The 23793-nt window shown below is 27.6% G+C and overlaps 1 protein-coding gene across 5 annotated transcripts in view; it reads left to right on the top strand.

Moving 5' to 3' along the window:
* The window catches only part of LOC135952518 (putative uncharacterized protein DDB_G0282133), a 71457-nt gene that overhangs the window by 37623 nt on the left and 10041 nt on the right, over positions 1-23793 (top strand). For all 5 annotated transcript variants that reach the window (XM_065502516.1, XM_065502515.1, XM_065502514.1 and 2 more), the window contains exons 3-4: positions 20811-21541; positions 21630-23636. In XM_065502516.1, the coding sequence (XP_065358588.1) occupies positions 20906-21541; positions 21630-23636 (2643 nt within the window). In that variant the 5' untranslated portion in view covers positions 20811-20905. The remainder of the gene's footprint in view (positions 1-20810; positions 21542-21629; positions 23637-23793) is intronic.

Below are 23793 nucleotides of genomic sequence, written 5' to 3'. Positions count from 1 at the left end.
AAAATCGTATAGCAGAAACGCAATCTACGGAAAATTCTAAGAGAGTTTCCTCAAGAAACCATAGGTCTAAAATCAAATCCTATCTTGCGCATTTCGGCTTTTATCCAATAAAAAAAACTATTAACAAAATAATACATATTGAAATATCATTGGCTAAAAGACGAAATGCGCAAATTAGGATTTGATTTTAGACCTATGGTGGTCTTGGGGATTATTTCATCCTGAAAAAAATCGACCCATCCTAATATTTATATTGAAAATAATTTTTCAAAATTTAACGCATTGAGATATTTAAAAAGAGCATCCACAAAATATTTCTAAAATGTAGGGCGATCACAGGATAATTAAAAATTTTATGTTTTATTTAAAAACAAAGTTGGAATAAAAACAAGATCAAGATCAAACTTATTTAAAAAGAACATTCATAGAATTCTTCATATAGGTATTGGCGATCACATGTATGTTTAAACACTTTTTATTTTTATTTCTTCAAAAAAGACAAGCTCAACATATTTCAACTGAAAGAGAAAACTCAGTACTTTAATAGCCTCATTGTATGGTTTACAGAAAGTTCCAGCTTAGCTAAATTAGTCAAAATTGTAAAAGTCTAAGCGGGCTTCAAGTCGAGTTGGTCAAACTAGACTTCACGGATCTCAACTTATACATGAACAACTACTTTCCACATACATTTTCTAAAAGCCCAGGTGATCCCGAATCATTATTTTAAAAACAGTTTCAATAATTATTGAATAGAACATTAACTACTCAATTTTAAGTATATCCAACAACAAACTACAATTTTGTAAAAATGAGCGAATTCACTTAATTGTAAATAAATTCGAAAAAAAAATTCATAGATTTTTATCATCAATATCTCATTTTGTTGCTATTACATGTGGCTTTGCGATAAAGTAATAAATCTGAAAAATTTTTAAGGTTTTCGATTTTTCATGATTTCTTAAAACAAAAAAATTTGCTATTTTAACATAAAAAATATTTTTTTTTTCTTCAATTTGTTGTTATAACTCCGAAACCCGTGAGCCGATTGAAACGTAATATATGAATGAAAATTTGTACATATCATGAGGAAAATGTTCTCAAAATTCAATCAATCGATAGAAGATCACTAACTACTAAATTTCATGTATATCAAACAAAAAACTAAAATTTTGTGAAAATGAGCGAATTCACTTAAATGTCAATAAATTCGAAAATAATCCATACATTTTTATGATCCATATCTTATGTTGTTCCTATTACTTTTTGCTTATTTTATGTATATCAAACAAAAAACTAAAATTTTGTGAAAATGAGCGAATTCACTTAATTATGAATAAATTCAAAAATAATCCATAAATTTTTATAATTAATATCTCATTTTGTTCCTTTTACATGTGGCTTTGCGAAAAGCAATAAATCTCAACAATTTCTGCCGTTTTCGATTTTTCATGATTTTTTTAAAACAAAAAAATTTGCTATTTTCACTTAAAAAATATATTTTTTGTTTCAATTTGTTATTATAACTCCAGAACCATTGAGCCAATTGAAACGCAATATATATATATAAAAATGTAAACATAGCATGGGAAAAATGTTTTCAAAATTCAATCAATCGATAGATGAACATTAACTACTCAATTTTATGTATATCAAACAAAAAATTGAAATTATGTGAAAATGAGCGAATTCACTTAATTATGAATAAATTCGAAAATAATCCATCAATTTTTATGATTAATATCTCATTTTGTTCATATTACATGTGGATTTGTGAAAGCAATAAACCTCAACAATTTCTGCCGTTTTCTGCATTTTTCATGATTTTTTTAAAACAAAAAAATTTGCTATTTTCACTTAAAAAATATATTTTTTGCTTAAATTTGTTATTATAACTCCGAAACCAGTGAGCCGATTGAAACGCAATATATGTATGAAAATTAGTACATAGTATGAGGAAAATGCTCTCAAAATTCAATCAATCGATAGAAGAATACTAACTACTCAATTTCATGTATTTCAAGCCAAAAACTAAAATTTTGTGAAAATGAGTGAATTCACTTAATTGTCAATAAATCATTCGATATTTATGATCGATATCTTATTTTGTTCCTATTACTTTTTGCTTAGCGATAAAGGAATAAATCTGAACAATTTCTACCGTTTTCAATTTTTGATAATTTTTTTAAAACAAAAAAATTTGCTATTTTCACATAAAAAAATATATTTTTTGCTTCAATTTGTTATTATAACTCCGAAACCAGCCGATTGAATTGCAATATATAAAAGGATTAAAGGTTATGTAAATCTCAACTTTTCTAAGTTTATTTTAATAACATCGGACTAACCCTTTTTGAGTTATAATTAATTATGTGGAGAAAGGTCTAAAAAAATTTATAATTTTACTTTAAGATTTAAAAAAAAACCTGTCATATCGATCGGTCACATGTTGACACATTTTTTTCAATATTATTTGATGATCCTGCATTACAATGAAGTTGTTTGTCATTATTATTTTGAATTGAGTTGTCAGTTACGAAGTGTTAAACAATCTAATAGCTAATCTAGTTATTATATATAATTGTGATATAATTAATTTCTTTACTTTTATTTAAAGAAAAAAACTGCTCTTTTATCCAACTCCAGTGTTATAGCAATCATGATGTGCATTTCTCATAAATATAATTGTTTAAAAAACTGACGTCATGTCGATAGTTACAAGACAAATTTGCATATAATATTAATATCAAATCAAACTTAGTTGCATAAGTAAATAAAATTCTCGCACACATGAGTACTTAATTTTATTTTAACAAAATAAAAAAAAGAACATTTAGACAAATTCAAGGTTACTTAGCACTAAACCAACTTATAATTCAGGTTCAAGCCAAACCAAACCAAACAAATAAACATTTATCATCAATATTCTATTTGTTTATAGATTGACCATCGTAAATGCCATAATTGAAAAGCCAACCATATTTTTTTATTTTTATTTTTTTTTCTCTGTATAATTAATTATAAATTAAATGCACGCACTTTTTTTGGTCGTCACATAAAACACCACTGTTCAAAACTAACAACAACAACAAGTACAAGTACAACAAAAACGCCCTCTTGTTAAGCTTGCAATAAAATACATACAATAATAATAATAATAAACTTGGTAAAGTAAGCATGCGTAACCATTGTCAATGTTAACAGACCATATGCATGCTCCAACAAACCAACAAACAAACAAACAGCCAAGCCAACGACAGCCAAACTATCTTCAGCCAACACACGTAATAAAATTTTAATGTAGTTTTTTTCATTTCATTTGCCCCAACCGCAAAATGTCTTTTTGCCTGTTTGTCGGCCTATCAGTCCACCACCAGCCAAGTCTTTTTCAATGTTTAATGGTAAACTACCATGTTTTGAGAAACCTGTATTTTTCTTAATTGTTTCGTTTATACACTTAGTTAGTACAACAAAAAAGTGAGATCGTTTGTCTGAATGTGAGTAAGTGTGTGTGTGAGTTGCACATTAAGTGATCTTGCATGATGCACAATTGTTTCTGTTGCATTCAATGTTTCAAGTCTCGTTTTCATTTCAAGAACCAGGTCAAGGTTAGGCTGTGTTACATGCGGCTTTGTGTTGACAGCAACACCAGCACTCTTATACTTAGTTATACACACACTCTCTCATACACAAATAGTTGTTACCACTCAGCCTCGATTTGTTTTTATTGTTTTTACACAGCCACACACGTACTTGCTGGCGTTCGTACAAACATAAATGTGGTATTCCTTCGACCAAAGTCAACGTTTAAAGTCAAGTTTTGTTTTGTGTTGTGCTTTGATTACAAACATGATTTTCATTGTTAGTTTTAAACTTGATCAAACATGTTTTAGAAAAAAAAAAAAACAAACATAAATGTTTGATATCAAACATGTTGCTGACTGTTTTAAGCTGAGCTTTAAGCCAACTTATGAAGAGATGTTAATTTAAACAATGGTATAATAGAGTTTTATTAACTACTATTGTAATTAAAGAAATTTACTCTTTCGAAAAAGAAGAAAATTAAAAGAGTAAACATAAAGTTAACTCTTTTTGTATGTAAACATACATACACAGTAATAATAAGGCTAATATTGCTGTTGAAAATAACGTTAGCTTTATTATTAATTTGAAAGTAAATCTAAGCACTTGAAAGGGGATTTTTTTAACAATACCTATATTTTTCAAGTATTTCTGAAAAATGTGTCCTTTTGATGGAATATTTTGAACGGATATTTTGAACAGAATTTATTAGCAGAATAATCCAAAAATAATTAGAATATATTTTATTTTAAATTTATCTTCCTAGTGCAAAATACATGGAAATTACATATGTGTGGAAAACCACACATCAGGATAAAACAAAAATTTTTGAATTCATTAATTAATTTTCTATGTTAAATTGATGTGACAGCAAATTTTAAGAAATTACATGAACAATTTTTTTTTTTAAATGTTTAAAAAATATTAATTTTGTATGGTGTGGGAAACCATGGGTAAAATGAGGATTATATATATTGCAATCCAATTTTTTTTTAAAAATTTTACATTCATCAATTGATAGAGCTTTTCTTTCCAAAGTTAAACGTATTCAAATAATTTTATCACATGTATTTACGAAAAAAATAGCAAATTTTAAAACCAGACAAAAGAATTTCGATCAAAAATTCAGTTGCACACTGCTGGACATACAGTGAATTCGAAAATCTAAAAAAACCTGCAGAAAAAAGTTAAAGTATTTAAAATTTGCAAAAACGTTTTACGGAAAATTTTATCCAAGGGAAAGAATTTTGAGAATGAGAAAAACTTGGAGTAAAAGATTTTCATTTTTAACATAAATTTAATTGAAAATGTGAATCATTTAAAATTTCATTATTAAAATTTTTTAACACAATTTTCTTTTGTAATGGGCTATGAAAGTTATGGAGTAAAATATTAATCAGTTAAGTTATATTAATTTTTTAAACCAATTATCTATTTATAACAAAATGTTTGAAAATTTTGAGATATGTTTAGAAATAGCTTTTATGTTTTCTCATAAAAGTTTTTTCAAAGAACGAAATAAATTCAAGACCAAAAATAGAAAAATTTTTAAAATCTGTAGAATGTGAAGAGTTAAGGGAGTTTTTCATATCATATACATATGTATTTTATAATAATTTTATAAAAAAATTTCACTGAAATAGTTCGTATTCTCTTTCTTTATTTCTCTTTCGTGATGCTCAACTTTACAGTTCGTCAAACAAAATATTTATAACAAACATGTTCTGAAAACTAAGATCCTTCTCTATAATTTTTGTAAATATTTCTTTTAAATCGGATTGAAATTTTAAAAGTAATGCATTTTAGCAGTTTCCAGTCATATGAGCGATAAATAATTATTTAAAATAATATCAATCATTCGTTAAGAATTAATTAATTTTCTTTCAAGGATAGATAAAATAAAATGTTTCAATACGAATTATCAATAAAAGTAATATCCCTGTTCCCAATAATTTTATCATTTATGAAATAATATTAATCATACGCTAACAATTTCAAGAATTAGTGAAATGCAAAATATCGGGAATTTAATTGATTTCAATAAATTAAATTAATCAACTACAAATTGACTGGCAGGTATTCACAGTTCATCAAACAGGAGGTCTACAAGTTAAATTTTCTTAACGCTAAATGCTAGGGTATTCAATTAATCGGGTTTCTGGTTTAATCGGTTAATCGAGCAAATAATTAATCGGGGTTTTGATGTAATCGGTTAATAATCGGTTAATATTAAATTATTCGATTAACCGAATAATTTCTATTTTAATTTTAAACTGCAAAACAAACAAAACATAACAATTCAACAATCCTTTTTATATACAAATGTGAGTTTTTTAAAAAAAAAAGAAAATAATTTAAATGTTTTCCTTTTAAACGATTTTTTTCTTTAGTTTTAATAAAAGTTGACTTGGAAAACACTCTACCACTGATTGTCGATGTTGGAGATTTCAAAACTAAGGCATGATAAAGAATATCCAATTTATCAGTTCTTTTTTTAGTTTTTTCTAATTTTTTTAGATTTTGAATACTCTTAATAGTTTCTTTAAGTTCTGACAAAAGACTCGATTCTATAATGTCCTCCGACTCATTTGGACAAAGTTAATCATAGAACATTCCAGAAAAAGGTCATTTCCAAATCCCTTAGTTTCAGTTTTGGTGCTATACTTCAAAAAACTATTGTTAGAAGGGAATGTTCATGAGTTAAGAAATTAAATTTGAGTGTTTAAAACTATATTTCTATATAAAGTGCAAAAAAAAAAATAAAAATCGGTTAATCGACACAAATTAATCGGTTTATTTGTTATTTGAAAATCTGCAATTTTAAATTATTCGAACAGTTAACCGACAAAAATTAATCGGTTAACCGATTAACGGTTAATCGATTGAATAAATACCCTTTATTGAATACGGTGCTTTACAATCAGATTTTGCTGTACCGAGACGTATGAGTAAAAAGTATTTATTTAAAATAATATTAATTATACGCTAAAAATTAATAAATTTTCTTTCAAATAAAGGCTTTCACATCGAGTCGTATAATAAATATTTATCTAAAATAGTATTAATCATACGCTAACGATTTTAAGAGTACGTGATATGCAAAATCTCAGAAAATTAATTTATTTTAATAAATTAAATTAAAGAATTGCAATTTAACGGGCGAGAATCAATCTTACGATTAATTTTTAAACTTATACCGAATGATATTTTTTATCGAAAAGCATTGTTTCAAGACGTATGACTACTAAATTACTATTTCTTCGCAATAACGTTACTCATACGCCAATAATTTGAAGGAAACGTCGATTCTCTGGAATTTAACTGATTTAACACAAAGTCTGGTTATGTATTAACTTATAGTTATACTGTCGGTTAAAATAATGTTTGTTTAACTTTAGGTTAAAACATAACTATACATTGTGATAATGGCGGTTAAAAAATTTAATATATTAACCCCCATTTTCTCAATCTCTGGTTATGGTTCAATATACTTCCAATTAATATAATTTTTGTATGAGAAATGTCACGATAAAAAAATTAACAGAGATTCAGAAAATGGGGCTTACTCAACTAAAGCCTAAATGAAGTGTAAAATTTCACACTAATTTCGGTTTCTGATGAAATTAAGCCATTTTTATATTTCTTAAAATTCAGCTATAAATTCTTAATTAAATACAGGAAAACCACTCTCCTTAGCAATAATTTGTTAAAGTAATTTTTGTTAATAAATCTTAAAAAAACTAATTTGCCATTTATGGCATTTTTATTATTAACTATATAAAAGTCCATCGATGTAAAGAAATAAAAATTCTGTACTAATCATTGTTCCACATACGTTTACCATAACTTTATAAAGTAAATATTTTAACTACCAAAAAGAAAAAACACAAATTTATGTATATTTTATGCACTACATAAGCACTTTACATTACATTACTCGTACATACGTTTAAATTCTTACTCATACAGTAATTACACGCATGAATTTTGATGAGCTTCTAACAAGTACTAGTGCAAGCAAATGTATAAGAAAATGTGGTTGCACTTGATACTGCAAATGCAAAAAAAGTAAAATAAAAAAAATCATCACAAGTAACAACAACAAAAAATATGAGCAAATCTACAAAATTGAAAACCAAAATGACAATGATTTTATTTTAACATGGCAAAAGCAACAATGTTTTTTTTTTGTTTTTCGTAGAGTATAAAAAAAAACTCACAAACATCTGTTGCATGAAAACTTTTTGATATTTATTGTGTAAATTTGTGTGTGTTTTTATACACAAACAAGTGTGAGCAAGTGTTTGTGACATTGTTTTTGATAGCAATTGTGCAAATGATTTGGTATTTGTGACTATGTATAGAAGAATCAGGGTTATTTAAAGATTGCAATTGAAACAAAAACACTGCATTTAGTATATTAACTAAATAGCAAGAAAAAAAACAAACAAATACATTATTGACTTTGAAAATTCATTTGTAGAAATCAATAAGAAACAATTAATACAAAGTATTAAAAAAAATCTTAAAATGTTTGTAATTCTACACATTGTTTAATTATAAAAAATATTTTTTTTTGAATATTATCCCCCATCCCCATAATCTGTTTTATAAAGCTTTGATAACTTTAAAAACTGATAATGAATAAAGCCTTAAAGATTTAATGTTAATAATGAATTTCAGGGAATTCCATTTATGCTAGTAATTATTATTTATCCAATTAAATATTTAACCGGTAATTTTTTATGTTTATTTTACTTTTCGCTGTTAATGAATGTTTTTTATAAATTATTTACTTAAACATTTATGCAAAATGTTTAAATATAAAATGATTTTCCAGGTTTTAATTAATATAAATATACATAAATAAAAAATCCGAAAAGTGTAAAACTATAACCAGTGAAAATGCAAAGATTTTAAATAACTTCTTAAAAATTTAATAACTGGTTTTGTATTTGTTTAAAATAAAATTTCTAAAGTTTAAAAAAAGAAGAAAAATTTAATATAAGAGTTTTTCCCATTCTCATACAAATATAATTAATACATCATTCTATAATTTTTGTATAGAATTCTTTTAAATCGAAGCATTAGCTTTGTTAAAATATATCAGATTTCACTGTTCCAAATATGTGTCTCATCACATCGAGGCGTATGATTAATAAATAATTGTTTATTAATTGTTATATTAATCATACGTTAACAATTTCAAGATCGAGAGAAATTCAAAATCTGTGGAAATTAATATTTTGTCAAATTAAATTCGTTGTCTCGCGGGTATTCTTCCTCTTTCGGTGTGATCAACTTTTATACCCTTTAGCTCGTCATATATTCAAAAAGGGGTTTCTACTGAGGGCTGAAAATCGATTTCTAGAGAATTTTGAGAAAGTCTGTATCAAACACGCTTTCAGCCAAAATACAAACCATTTTTGTTATCATTATCGTAAGCAGTTTGTTATTGAAAATCAGCCAAATCGGTCTGATAGGAAAATAGTTATGAAACAAAATGTGTGGCTACCTTGAAAGAATTTGATTTTTTATGGTTGCAAAGTTTGTTGCTGTTGAGAGCACAAAGGCTGAGTAATTTAGCTATGTCGTAAGTTTGTGTAAAACACGCTCACATCGAATATACAGAACCAATGTTAATGAAACTCTCCAAATATCATTATAATTGTCTTAAGCAGTTTGGTATTGAATATCAGCAATATCGGTGTAGTAAAAACTAATTTATTAATTGAAATTTAAGACAACATCGAAGGAATTGTATGACGGTTGCTAAGTAGTTTGTTGTTGTCATATGCGTATCAATTTAAGATAAACCAGCTAGAATTGAATATGTGTAAATGGGCATCAATGAGAAGAAATACCAGCATAATTTATATGTTTATATATTGGTGGTCTTAACACTCCTCGTAGACACAGTACCCAGCCCTTTAAATGTAATAATGCGTATGGAATTTGAAAGTAGCAATAAGAAAATCAAATATAATCAACTCCCTATATATAAGTTTTTTAAGTTAAATATTAATAGAATAAGATTTTTATCTCGTTGAATATTGGTGTCTATAATCTATAGTGGATTGAATTTGTGACTCTACTAAATATAACATTATTCGTTTATGATTAGAACCCCCAACTGCAACATACTTTATATAACTTTGAACGACTTAACTTATGCAGTTTTCTGAAAAAAAATATTTTTTCTTCACTTTTTTACAAAATCGTATTTTTGGTATAAAGAATGTCATAGCATTTTAAAGAACTATTCAAGTGTATATAAAACTGTTCGAAATTTTTTGAAAGCCTGAATTCTAATATAGATAGCTTCGTAAATTTGAAAAATGCTTCTTTCCTTTGTGTTAAAATAAACCAATTTTTAACAAAAATATACCAAGACGTATGATTAATATTAATTGTGGCTTATTTTATTGTCTTAACTACGACAGCCTGATTTGTGTAAATATTTTTTAAAATTTAAAATGGGATTTGTAGCTAACACATACAACTTTGTAGCTATTAGATCATTGAAGTCTAAGGTTTAAACAATATTCTCGTTTTTTGATTTAAACTCAAAAAACTAACGGCCTAATTCAGAAACACAAACGGAAAAAAAATGTTCATTCAAAATTATTTGAAAACTGGGTGATTTAAAAATTGTTTTCCGGTCATGCTTTTGAATCAACTCCTTATATTTATTAATTTATAAGAACATTTCCCTATTATTTAATTAAATTTATCATGGAAAAGTTATATATAACAAGGCAACATTTATTCATTGAAAAGAAAACGCCAAAAATTAACTGTTACTATTCAAGTATTATTTAAATGTAATTGAATTTTATTGCAAGTGTAATTAAAGCCTCGAATTATAGTCAAGTAATTGAATTATAGTTGTATTACACTTTTTTTCAAAAGCATTCTCCAGTAGCAAAAAAAAAACATAAATTCAAGCCATATGTTTTTTGTTTGAAAAATATTTAATTTTTCAAAAAATTTTCAAGTTTAAAACATAATTACATTTGCATTCAAGTCGAATTCCTACAAAGTGCTTGCATTTTTGGCGCTTTGGTGCTTATTGGGACTAAACTAATTGTATTTGTCAGGAAATTTATGTTGTTCCTTAATCGAATAGTTAACCAATTATTCAATTTATTAAAATATCAACTTTTTCCATTACAAAACCTCGATTGCAATAGAATAATATGTGTTCTCTTTTTTTTTCTTGTTTAATGTAATCAATATTTTTTTGTTCTATGATTATTTGTTGAGCATATTAAAATAAATTGGTTCAAGATCAGCTGCCAGCAATATAATTAAGTAAGTATTGATACACAAACGAACACACACAATTGGCTTTTCCATGCCACAGATGAGATTTGATATGTATCTGAAACAACAATAAGAATACTAAACGGCAACGGGTGTTCGAATGTATGGTAAATGAATTGTGTGTTTACAAATATGTATGAGGTTTTAGCATTTGTGGCATCGAAAAATATTTGTAACCTTGTACCTGAGGCATGAATATACATATGTATGGAATAAATGCGTAACTGCAATACAATCTGTTTATTTAATAATAATAATAAATATGTTTTTAAACAATTCACTATTTATTACAATTACATTATAATGTTATTCTTTAAAAAATCTATAAAATAAGAAATATGGAAACACACATGTTTAATATGTCTAAAGCTACTTTTTTTATCTCCCTTGTGGTGGATTTTTACATTTGTCTGCATAAAGAGTGTAATTTTTTTTAATTTTATTTTGTTGTTGTCACCAAGGTTATTCTTAAAACACCACAACCAACGACTACACTACACTTTGTATGTGTCATCAAGCCACATACCATCATCATTGAAATTATTTTTTTTGAAATAGAGGCATGAAAGAAAAGGAAAATTAAAAAGTTGAAAGAATATTTTTGTGTCCTCTCACACAAACAAACACTTGTTGTGGTGACTTTAGATCATATTTTATGGGTTAATAGGCAAAATGTGAGAGAATGTTTGAGTGTGTTAAAATTGAACATGTGTCTAAAATGCAATGTGTAGATAACAAAAAAGAATTTAAATTCTTAAGGCTATTTTATCCTTTTCTTTAGATTTAGAATTTTTCCTTGGTTCACTAAGTAGAATATATGACCACATTTCGATCGGCTCAGCAGTTTCGGAGTTATAATAACAAATTGAAGCAAAAAAAATATATTTTTTATGTGAAAATAGCATTTTTTTTTGTTTTTTTAAAAAAGCATGAAAAATCGAAAACGGCAAAAACTTTTCAGATTTATTACTTTATCGCAAAGCCACATGTAAAGGGAACAAAATGAGATACCGATCATATATATCGATTGATTCTTTTTGAATCTTTTTGACAATTAATGAATTCGCTCATTTTCACAAAATTTTAGTTTTTTTGTTTGGTATACATACAATTGAGTAGTGCTTCTTTCGATTGATTGAATTTTGAAAACATTTTCCCCATGCTATTTACAAATTTTCATATATATATTGCTTTTCAATCGGCTTAGCAGTTTCGGAGTTATAATAACAAATTGAAGCAAAAAAAAATATATTTTTTATGTGAAAATAGCAAATTTTTTTTTTTTAAAAAAAGCATGAAAAATCGAAAACGGCAAAAACTTTTCAGATTTATTACTTTATCACAAAGCCACATGTAATAGCAACAAAATGAGATATCGATCATAAATATCGATTGATTCTTTTAATAAATAATTTTTATGACGTATGATTAATATTCATTACTAGTTGACCCCCCGGCTTCGCAAGGTAGCATTTACTAATGTTAGTTCTTCAAGTTTCTCCAACCCACATACAACTGCCTGTTCTTATTTATTTTCAAATAAAATATCCAAATTTGTACTGCATACTTTAGGGAGCCTTTTTATTCCAGTTGACTGGACACGAAAAAAAAAAATTTCCGAGTTTGAACCCGAATTTTTTTTTCTCTACAAACCATCTCCTGAAAATTTCGAATCGAATAGAAAAAAATCAGTCAAATCGCTCCAGCCGTTCTCACATGATGCCATTACATACATGGACCATTTAATTTTTATATATATGACTTGTTTTAGTTTTTACGACACTAATTTTTGTTAGCAATTTGAGAAATTTAAAATGTATATGATGAGAATAAGGTCATTAATAATGCTGTTAATTGATATTCATGATTTCAATAATTTTCTTTTTTCAACATAACTGAAAATTACTTAATTCTCAACATTAAAATCTTTTAGAAATACATATATATCAGAGCTGTAAATGAATCATTCTTTTTTGATTTTAATTCATTATGAATTAGCTAAATTTTGAATTAATTCATTGAATTGAAAAAATGAATTGAATGAAATTTGAATCAATTCAAACGAATTAGGCAGAAATGAATTTCAATTCATTTCTAATTCAAATGAATTTGTAAAAATGAGTTGCAATTCATTTACAATTCATTTGAATTGAATTGATTTTGAATTAATTCAAATGAATTAGAAAAAAGAATTAGCAATTCAAATGAATGACTCAAAAATGAGTTGCAGTCAATAAGATTCGAGAGCAGATCTCTAGGGGGAATGAAAGATTTCTCCTACCAAAATGAAAATATCCAGTACAAAAAATTAAAAGCCTTGTCCTGTATACGCGCATGAACAATGAAAACATGGTGTTTGTGGTTTATTTCTTCAAGAAGAACTGATTTTTATTTTTAAATACGCTGAACGACAAAAGATATTTAATATTCAAGAAGCAATTAATAATTTTTCAAATTTTGTGACCCACGACCACCCAACGACAAACTTTTTGCTAATATTTATATTATATTTATTTCAAAAAAACAAAACTATCTTCCAAAAATAATCAAAAATCAGGAAAAATAACAATGTATGAACAATGTTTTGAACTAACACAATTGAGTTTCATAAATAAGGCTAATTATATTTAATTAGAATGCATCATTCACCTTAAACAATAATAGCTTTTCAAAATTATCATCTGAAAGAGATCCACGTTTAGGGATGTTTAGAATAGAGGCGTACGAAAATAATCTTTCAACGCCAGCTGACGATGGTAACGGCGCATTATATTTAAAGAAAGATTTTTTAACCGTCGATTAATTATACTGCATACTTGATGACTTTGAACAACCTGCTAAATATGCTGCGAATTTCGCGTCGGAGTTGGAAATGAATTGCTAATTTTTTTTCTAGTTCATTTGAATTAATTCAAAATCAATTCAATTCAAATGAATTGTAAATGAATTGAATTAATTCAACATCAATTCAATTCATTTGAATTGGAAACGAATTGCAATTCATTTTTACCAAATTCATTTGAATTAATTCAAAATCAATTCAATTCATTTGAATTAGAAACGAATTGCAATTCATTTTTACCAAATTCATTTGAATTAACTCAAATTTCATTCAATTCATTTTTTTGTGTGAATGATTCGTGAATTAATTCAAAAATGAGTGATTCATTTACAGCTCTGATATATATTGACAAACCCCCAACAGTATTTCAGTTTTATTTTCCTTTTCGAAATATATTTTCTTAACTGTTTCCTGGCTTCCTGTTTGCCATAACCTAAACCGGAAATCAACAACATCTTTTACAAATACTATAAAGGTCTTTTCCCTCTCACCCTCTCTTTCACTCACTTTAAATAACACTAACTTTTTTCTATTATTAACTGTATGATGTATGAAGTTGTTATTTGTGCACTTTTTAAAGCTCTCACTCTTTCTCCATTCTCTCACTCTCTCCCTTGTTGTATTCATGATAGTTGTTACGTTTCAGAGTTGTTAAGTTGAAGTGTTTATAAAAGTTTATTTAATGTTCGTAGGTGTAAGTGTGTAAGTAAGTGTTTATGTGTATAGGGATGTGTGAAACGTAGTTGCAGGATGTGGATGGAAAACATTGTCACGTTGTACAAGTTAAAAATAAATATTTATTTAAGATTTATATATATTGCAACAGTTTTAAAGGATGTTTTACAAATGTAGGATTTGAAAGAAAATAATGCCTTAAAGTAGGCAATGAATATTGTTATAAATTAATTCTAAGTTTATTTTTAACATTTTCGTATCAATATAAGGATACAAAATATAGCTAATTTATAAAAGTATGAATTTAAACATTTCGATGTTCAGGTTACTCATTAGGATGCTTCAATTGTAACATATTTGATAGGAAAAAGAAAATTTTTAAAAAAAATCTTCACTTTGTTTTGAAATAAGTAAATTTTTTAAGAATGTATGATTAATATTAATTGTGGCTTATTTAACTATTTTAGCTATAACTATCTTACTTTTGAAAAGATTTTTACAATTTAAAAGGAATATTAAACTCGTAAGGTTTTATCATTAGTCATTTAATTTACTTTAAACATAAGAATAAATCAATTTTTAACGAATGTATAATATTAATTGTGGCTTATTTAACTATTTTAGCTATAACTATTTGATTTTTAGATAGATTTTTATAATTTAAAAGAAAATGTATGGTTAACAGTTACAGCTTTATAGCTATTAGATCATCAGTTCTTTATTTTGCTTTAAACTTAAGAATTTTGTATCTCTATATTTGAAAATATTTCCTAATAGACCTTTAGTAAATACAAAATTCTCATAATTTGTCTTTAAAAAAAAGTATTTGAAAATATTTCTTTTAATTTTTAATTTGTTTCTTTTTTTTGGGGAGCAAATCTAATATACATAACATAAATATCTAAGCTAAAACATTTAGAAACCCACACGTTTTGACTGCAATGTTTATGTCTACACATTAGCAGGAACAATATAAAAAAACTTGTGCCAGCATCAACTTTGCACAGACAATACGTGCAATTGTTTGACAGAAGTTTTCTTTATTTTTATTTTTTTTTTTGGGGGGGATATTCTACTGCAGAGTGTTTCCTCTTTGGCATAAAAAAACAAAATGTCGCTTTTTAAATACATAGTAGAAACATGCATACATATATACAGACATTTTAATGTCAAATGTAATTTGAAAATGTTTGGTTTATATTCAAACTTTCTTTTAACATATTGATGTAGAAAAGAAACTTCTGTGAAGGTCATCATTTGGTGGGTTTATTTTGGGTGATTTTTTACTCCAAACTTATTTGTTTTTTAGAAATCTTGGGCAAATATTTTGTTGGTATTTTTAAATTAAAACAATTTTAAATTTTGTTACAAAGTTCAAAATAAGAGAGCAAAAGTGTTAGCTTTAAAAAAAAAACTATAAATAAATGAAAGAATTTTTTTATTCCTTTAAGAGTTTTCTTGAAAATAACTAAGAAACCTTTAAACAAGTTAATGCAAACTGAATATAATATGTAGAATACTTACGAAGTTCTCTTTTAATATATATTATTTACTGTTATGTTTATTCTCTTAATTATATTCTCTTTAAAAAAATGGTAGTAGTAGTAGTTTGGTGATACTATTTTCATTTCTTAATATCTGCATAAAATGTTGCTTTTAAATACTCACCAAAAGCACCAAACTGGTAACAGTGGCCAAAACCGTTAACATTTTCATTCTTTGATGCTGCATAACAGCTCTAAAGAAGAGAGCCATGGTATGTAAATATGGTATTAATACAAATACCACATTTACGAGTACAACAGATGATACACCAGGTTTTGAAATAAAACTCAGTTATTATTAGACAGCAAGAGTGTCAAGTTGTGTTTGACGGTGTAAAAAGTTAAAATAAAAGACATCACTGTGACAGAGATAGAGATGTGTTTGAAAATAACAGAGTTAAAGGTATAACAGAAATACGTGTCCCTCTATAAAAAGATTATTTAGTGTATGTATTTAAAGCAACAGTCGGTATGTTTTTATCAAATTGTCATAAAATCCTTAGTTTGCCATGATTATTTTTATTATTTGACTTAACAGCAAAGTACACTCGAATAATTGTATGTATGTGCATAATATGTCTGTTGTTTACATGCGAGTACAATGATACATGTTTATGTTATGTGTGAGTATTATTACCATTCAACAGTGTGAGAGTAAATAAATTAAACACACATACCAAATACAAACATCAAGAACAGTTATATGTTATATATTTACTGTAACGTTAGAAATGTTGTTTGTCTGTGTATGTATAATAGAGTGGCCCCGTTTTTAAGGAGAAATATAAGGTTTCGATATTCTCAACTAAAATGAAAGCATAATTTGTTTGTGGAGACCATTTCTCAAAATGTTTGTCCTGGTGTCAGTACTGGGTGAGCTGGATCAAAGAATAAAAAGGAGCTTTTCAGAGTTTTTTTGATATTTTGCAGAACCTTTTTAACCTTTGCTCCAGCTTACCAAATACTGAAACCAGGACAGAAATTTTGAGAAACGGAATCTTAGAAAGAAAGAAATTTTTATTTTAGAGAGGAACATCCACAACTTTTTTTAAGGGGACCACCCTAATGTACTTATATGTATGTATACATATTTGTTTGTTTATATATGTATGTGTATATAGATATGTCTATGTGTGTGTAAGAGAGTGTACAAGTGCATATATCAGGATGTTTGTTTGGTATTTATGTGTTTGTATACACAATGTAATGCTTCTTTCTTTTTGGTTTTAGTAGTTTTAGCTTTTGTTTGAATGCAGAGCAGACTATTATTATTGTAAATTTACAGAGTCACTGAACAGCATCATACAAATTTATATTCGTTGTTGTTGTTTTTGCTGTCGTTTTGATGTTGTTACGATATGATGTAGATGTTGAACCTTCTGCGTGGCATCTAAAATGTTGCGTGTGTCTGTGGGTGTTTTTGGTATCATTCATTTTGTCTGTAGGTTTGTTGAAATTCTTCAAAGGGGTTATTGTCTTTTATTTTTGTTTGTGGTTTTATACCACAATACTTGTTTATTTTTCCTTTGTTGTTGGTTTAACATTTTGCTGTGTATTGAGGACACACACACACAATTATAATCCTACATACAGTGTCGTCCGACTAACAATGCTTTACTTATGTCTGCGAACGGGAAACAAATTTATTTTAGTTGTATATTAGACATATTCGTCTAATAAATATAAAATATGAATATAAATTAAGAAAAACCTAATAATGTAAATTTATAAACTCTATTGTAAAACCACATAAACTTTTCTCTTCTATATCTACTTGAATACAAAGAGAATTAAAATATTTTTAAAACTTGCTCCCGGCTAATAATTTTATGTGTGTGTGTTTTATTAGTTTTTATTTGCTTATTTGGGATAAATAGCCATTAAACACTAATGATACACTACTTAACCTTACTTAACCATTTCAATGTTTACCGATTATATTAAATCCTAAATTTATGCACAAATCGCACAAACTTCAAAATTATTAAAAAAGATTTGTAAGAAAATTTTAAACTAATTTCAAAAATATAAATCTTTATAGATATCTTTACTTTTTTAAAGAAAATTATTCGAAATTTTTTATGTGAAAATTTTTTTACAGAAAATTAATCAATTTTTTTTATAGAAAATTAATAGATAATTTTTTATATGAACATTTATAGATAAATTTAATTTTTTTGAGAAAATTAATCGATATTTTTTTAAAGAAAATAAATCGATAATTTTTTTTAATATGAAAACATGAAAATTTATATATAAATTTAATTATCTATTGAAAATTTTTTACAAAAACTTAATCGATAACGTTTTTTAACGAAAAGTAAACGATAATTTTTTTTTATAGAAAATTAATCGATAATTTTGTTACTGACAAAATAATCGATAATTGTTTTTTATAGATAATAAATCGATAATTTTTTTGGAATAAAAAATTAATCGATAAAGTTTGTTAACGAAAAGTAAACGATAATTTTTTTTATAGAAAATTAATAGATAATTTTTTTTATAGAAAATTAATAGATAATTTTTTTTATAAAAAATTAATAGATAATTTTGTTACTGACAAAATAATCGATAATTTTTTTTGAATAAAAAAACATGAACATTTATAGATAAATTTAATTTTTTATAGAAAATTAATCGATAACTTTTTTAAGGAAAATTAATCGATCATTTTTTTATAGAAAATTAATCGATAATTTTTTTATAGAAAATTAATCGATAATTTTTTATAGAAAAATTAATCGATAATTTTGTTACTGAAAAATAATCGATATTTTTTAATAGAAAATTAATCGATAATTTTTCTTATAGAAAAATAAAAGATAATTTTTTTTAATATTTCTATAAATAATTATGTATAATTTTATTTTATCTTTATAGAAAATTTATCGATAACATTAATTTTTCTATTAAAAAATTATCGATAATATACGTTTTCTACAAAAAAATATCATTAATTTTCACTAGAAAATCGATTGATACTTAAATTGTATGTTGCAAAACTAAAGATAACTTAAATTTGCTCTTGAAAATGGATTGATAACTTTAATATTATCTTGAAAATTTATCGATAACTAAATCTTTGTATAGAAAGTTTTGCGATAACTTCAATTCTCTTTAAAAATTTTAATTTTGCTCTGAAAAATTTTATTTTTATGGAAAATCTATCGATAACTTAAATTTTCTATAGAAAATCTAACGATAACTTCAGTTTTCAATAGAAAATCTATTGATAACTTTAACTTTCTATTGAAAATCTATTGATACTTAAATTTTCCCTTGAAAATGCTCTGATAACTTCAATAACTTTAATTTGATCTTGAAAATATATCGATAATTAAATTTTTATATAGAACATTTTGCGATAACTTTATTTTTCTTTAAAAATTTTAATTTTACTCTGAAAAATTTACTGATGACTTTAATTTTCCGCAGAAAATTTATCGATATCTTTAAATTTCTTTAACGATAACTTAAATTTTCCCTTAAAAACGGAACAATAAGATATATTTCTCTTCAAAATTGACCGATAACACTCCTAGTATTATATTCAATAAATAAATGCATGGAAAAGACATCTTGAAACGCAATCATAAAAATTTATTTAATTTTTTTTAAAAATCTGAGAAACTCAAAAAAAAAATTCAAATGGCAGCACAGAAAAAATCATGGACAAAAACCTAAGCACACTACTTTTTCGACTTACTGAAACTAAAAATTGAGTGAAAATGCTGAAAGTTCCATATATTTCTTATAATATTAATTTGTTAATTAATAAAAAATTAATCATGAAAAATTTAAATTTAAACAATGTTTCAAATTTCCATACAAAATTTGATTTGATTCAATATTTAAGAAAATTTAAGAATGTACATAAGAGAACTTTTTAAACAAATTAAAATAAAAGTATTTCATAATTAAATGTATTTTATTTTATTTGTTTCTATTTAATTTTTTAAACATGTTAGACACTCTGTGTCGTATACGTATTAAATAATTATTCAACGAACTATTCCACCAAGGTGTATGACTGTTAACTAAAATAAAATTAAGTATACGTAAATTAGTGTAAACCAATTTTTGTTTCTGATGTTTTAGACAAACATTTTCCCCTGAGAATATTTAGGAAAGGAGTGTTAATTAGAAACAATTAACTTTAGGTTTGGCTGCAACAATTTAATATTTTTAAAAAGAAAGAAGTACTTTAATACAATATGTATGATTTTGTACCCCCGATAAACTTAAACATTTCTAAAGGATGTTGGTTCTCATATGTCGTTCTAAGTTCCTTTTAATGACCTTTCAAAAAATCCCAAAAACAATATCCTGTATAACGTCATGTCACTGTTAATGCTGTAAGCCAAAAATTTAGAGTTTTCTTTCGATGTCTTGTGTATGCTGAGTCTGATTATAAATGTATTGTACAAATGTATGTTGTAGCAACATTGACCTAAATATTTTAGTATTAACAAAAGGGCAAAACAGTTAAGTTTGTTTAAATGTCAAAAACACTACAACAGAAAATATGTATGTATAGTTTCTTTAGTTACATACATATGAATTTAATAAAAGCACCATAGAGAACTTTAAATAAAAATATTCAATTTTTATTAAAGAAATACACTTGTTTTTTAAACTACTTCTTTAAAGAAAACTGAAAAAAAGAATTTTTATTAATTTTTAACAAACCAAATCAGCCATGAAACTAGCAGAAGAAAAATACAATGACATTTAAATATTTTTCTTAAACAAATCGTTATCATTAGGCAAATATTATTTTAATAGTAAATATTTCTTATTTTCAAATTGAAATTAACGTTATCTTTTGTTATCTCTTTCAGACTTCACTCAGCTCACCGTGTAATATAAAGGACCAATAAAAAGCCATACATAATATTTTTTATATTATATACAAAACAAAATACCCTTGGAAACCATGGAATTACCTTCTATGGTTCAAAGATCTGGCGACACATTAATAGTGCGCAGTGTAGTTAGTGGTAATCCCATTTATATGGATCAAGAATCACCAGGAAATGCAAATAACAACATGAACTCCCCACAAGCGGTTGGTGTGGGTAACAATGCTTCCCTAACCAATACCTTACTGCTGGGGCAACATTTTGAGCAGCTGAAGAAAGCTCAAGAACATTTAATGCAGCAGCAACAGCAAAATATCGCCCAAGAACATCAGCGGCAGCAAGCAGCCGCTATGGAACTTAAGGAGGAGGGTTTGCCACAATGCAAAATAAAGCGAAATTATAGCTGCAACTATTGTACATATTTCACACAGAATCCTCGCTATCACTTGACACATCTGCGCGATGTGCACGGTGAGAAGATAGTTATAAATAAATGTAAATTATGCCTGTATGCCTCCCGCCACTATCAGAAACTGGTGCGTCATATGAAAATGGTGCACGGTTGTACCGATGGCATAGCCAGCGGTCATGGTCAGGCTCGTGGTAAGCGTGGCATGAATCGTGAGGCCAGAAAAAGGAAACTGGAAGAAAGTGTCCCAAATACGGGTGTGATAAGTGCATTAAGCGTTGAGGAAATAAATGCAGAACATGTAAGTTTTCATACCAAACATAACAGTTAAAGTTCAACTTGAATTAAGAATTTTTAACATTTTATTAATTTTCTTGTCTTCTCTCTAGATTAAATCCAATATGGATCGCGAACATCAGAAACTTCAGCGCGACATTGAGGCGTTTAAGAAACAACAAGAAGAACAACAAAAATCTCAACAGCAGAAATTTAATGAAGCCATTTTTGCAGCAGCCGCCTACGAACAGCAATTAAGGGTCCAAAGAGAATTCGATAATAGAGAATCTCTAAAAGCAGCCGCCCATTCCAATTACGAACAACAAACATCACCCGTACAAAATCGCGAAGGTAGTCCTTCCCAAAATAAAACATATGAAACCACCACACCTGCCCATCAACAACATCATTCTACACCAATTCAAATTCAAATGCCTCCTCAACGATCAAGTTTTGAATTGACGCCTTCGCCCTCAGGCAGTAATTCATCTCCGCCACCGGCCCTACCACTACCACCATCATCGGGCCAGCTGCAAGCTGAGGCCTTGGGTGGTGGCAGTGTTACTCCAATTGGTGGTGGTCATGGTGCTTCGGATGAACCCTCCAATAATCGCTTAATGAAATGCAGTCTATGCGATTTTACCACCTTGTATCGTAACCATTTGTTGGAACATGAAATAGAAGATCACTGCAATGCCAAGTTTTATCGTTGTGAAAAATGTTCGTATGTCACCCACATTAAGGCTCGTTTTAGCAAACATGTCAAGTACCATTCTATGCCCATGATCAAATGTGTCACTTGTGACTTTCGCACGCCATACAAATGGAATCTGGATCGCCATATGAAAAATCATGGTGGTGCGGGTCCCTTCAAATGTGCTGCTTGTGATTTTACCGCCGACATTAAGCAATCGCTTACAGTGCACGAAATGAATCATCATGTGCCACCTGTTGGCCATGCCGCTGGCATGACTTTGGCCCGTAGACGTAATAAGGTGGGAGGCACAGATCTTAACGAAGACTTCTTCAGTGATTCCGCGGAAATGTTGGAAGATCATTTTAACAACAACAATATGGACGAGTACGATGAAATGTTGATGACAGCTGGGCCCATAGGAGCATATGAGTCGAAAAGATCGCGCTACGATGACGATGAACCTACGGATTTATCTCAAAAAGGCGGCTCTTCGGATACATCTTCCGTACACAATTCCAACTTGAGTGTACCTAAATCAAAGAAACCCTTACCGAATCTTATACCCATAACTAAAGAAAGTGACAATATTTTGAATCTTTCTACCGATTTGGCCTCACGTTCTTCGCTGTCGGATATTGCTTCAATGTTTTTCAATGAAAAACAAATTTCGGAAATGTTGCAGCCCTCTGATAAAACGGAGACTATAGTTGGAGCTGCTTCGCAATTGTCACCCACCACTACAATCACCTCCTCGGTCAGCAGTAGAAGTATGTTGAATCGCAAAACTGGCTCCTTCTTCGATAAGATAAAGTCTGCCACCGCCACCAATGAAAATTTGATTTGTCCTTGCGGTCACCTGGCAAAATGTTTATCGGAATCTATACAGCATCGTAAGTCATGTACATTTTCGCCTCTTTCCACCAATGACGATATAGACTTGGACGACGACGAGCATGATGAGGATGGTGATGAAGGCCGCCTAGAAATTGATTTTACCGAGGATGAGGAATGCGACAAACAGTCTCATTCGGCTTTAAATCTCAGTGTTACCGGCTCTACACGCTGCCAGTATTGTCGTCATCGCTGCAAATCTTCGGTGGATTTATTGAATCATTTGAAAATCTGCTCTGAGGCTAATAGTCGTTGTGATTCGTTGTCTGGTGATAGTTGCGCTGGTAGTCGTGTTATGATGGGTGATACCAGTGCAAGTGAAATGCAGCACCACCCCATGGAAAATCGTGTATTTATTTGGAATAAATTACCTCGCAATCATCAAGAAGGTGGTGGCTCTCAAAGTTCTGAGGGCAATCGTCAACATGCCAGCAGTGGCAATTCGTCTTCCAATGCTGGCGGCAGTTTATTAAGTGCAAATAATGATGAAAATAGTTATTATGGAGTTGAAACAGCTCCCGGCTATGGAGAGGTAAGTTAAGATGTTCTCATAAAACAAACAAACGAATTAATTCTTTCGAACCTTTGCATAAAACAACCTCTTTAAATAATAATAAAACACATTTCGATTTCATACAATTTAGTAGTTTTACTATTACTAACTAATTTCTATTATCCAATGAAATTTG

The sequence above is a fragment of the Calliphora vicina genome, chromosome 2 (assembly GCF_958450345.1).
Source record: "Calliphora vicina chromosome 2, idCalVici1.1, whole genome shotgun sequence".
Classification (NCBI taxonomy): domain Eukaryota; kingdom Metazoa; phylum Arthropoda; class Insecta; order Diptera; family Calliphoridae; genus Calliphora; species Calliphora vicina.
This window is presented reverse-complemented; position numbering and strand designations above follow the sequence as displayed.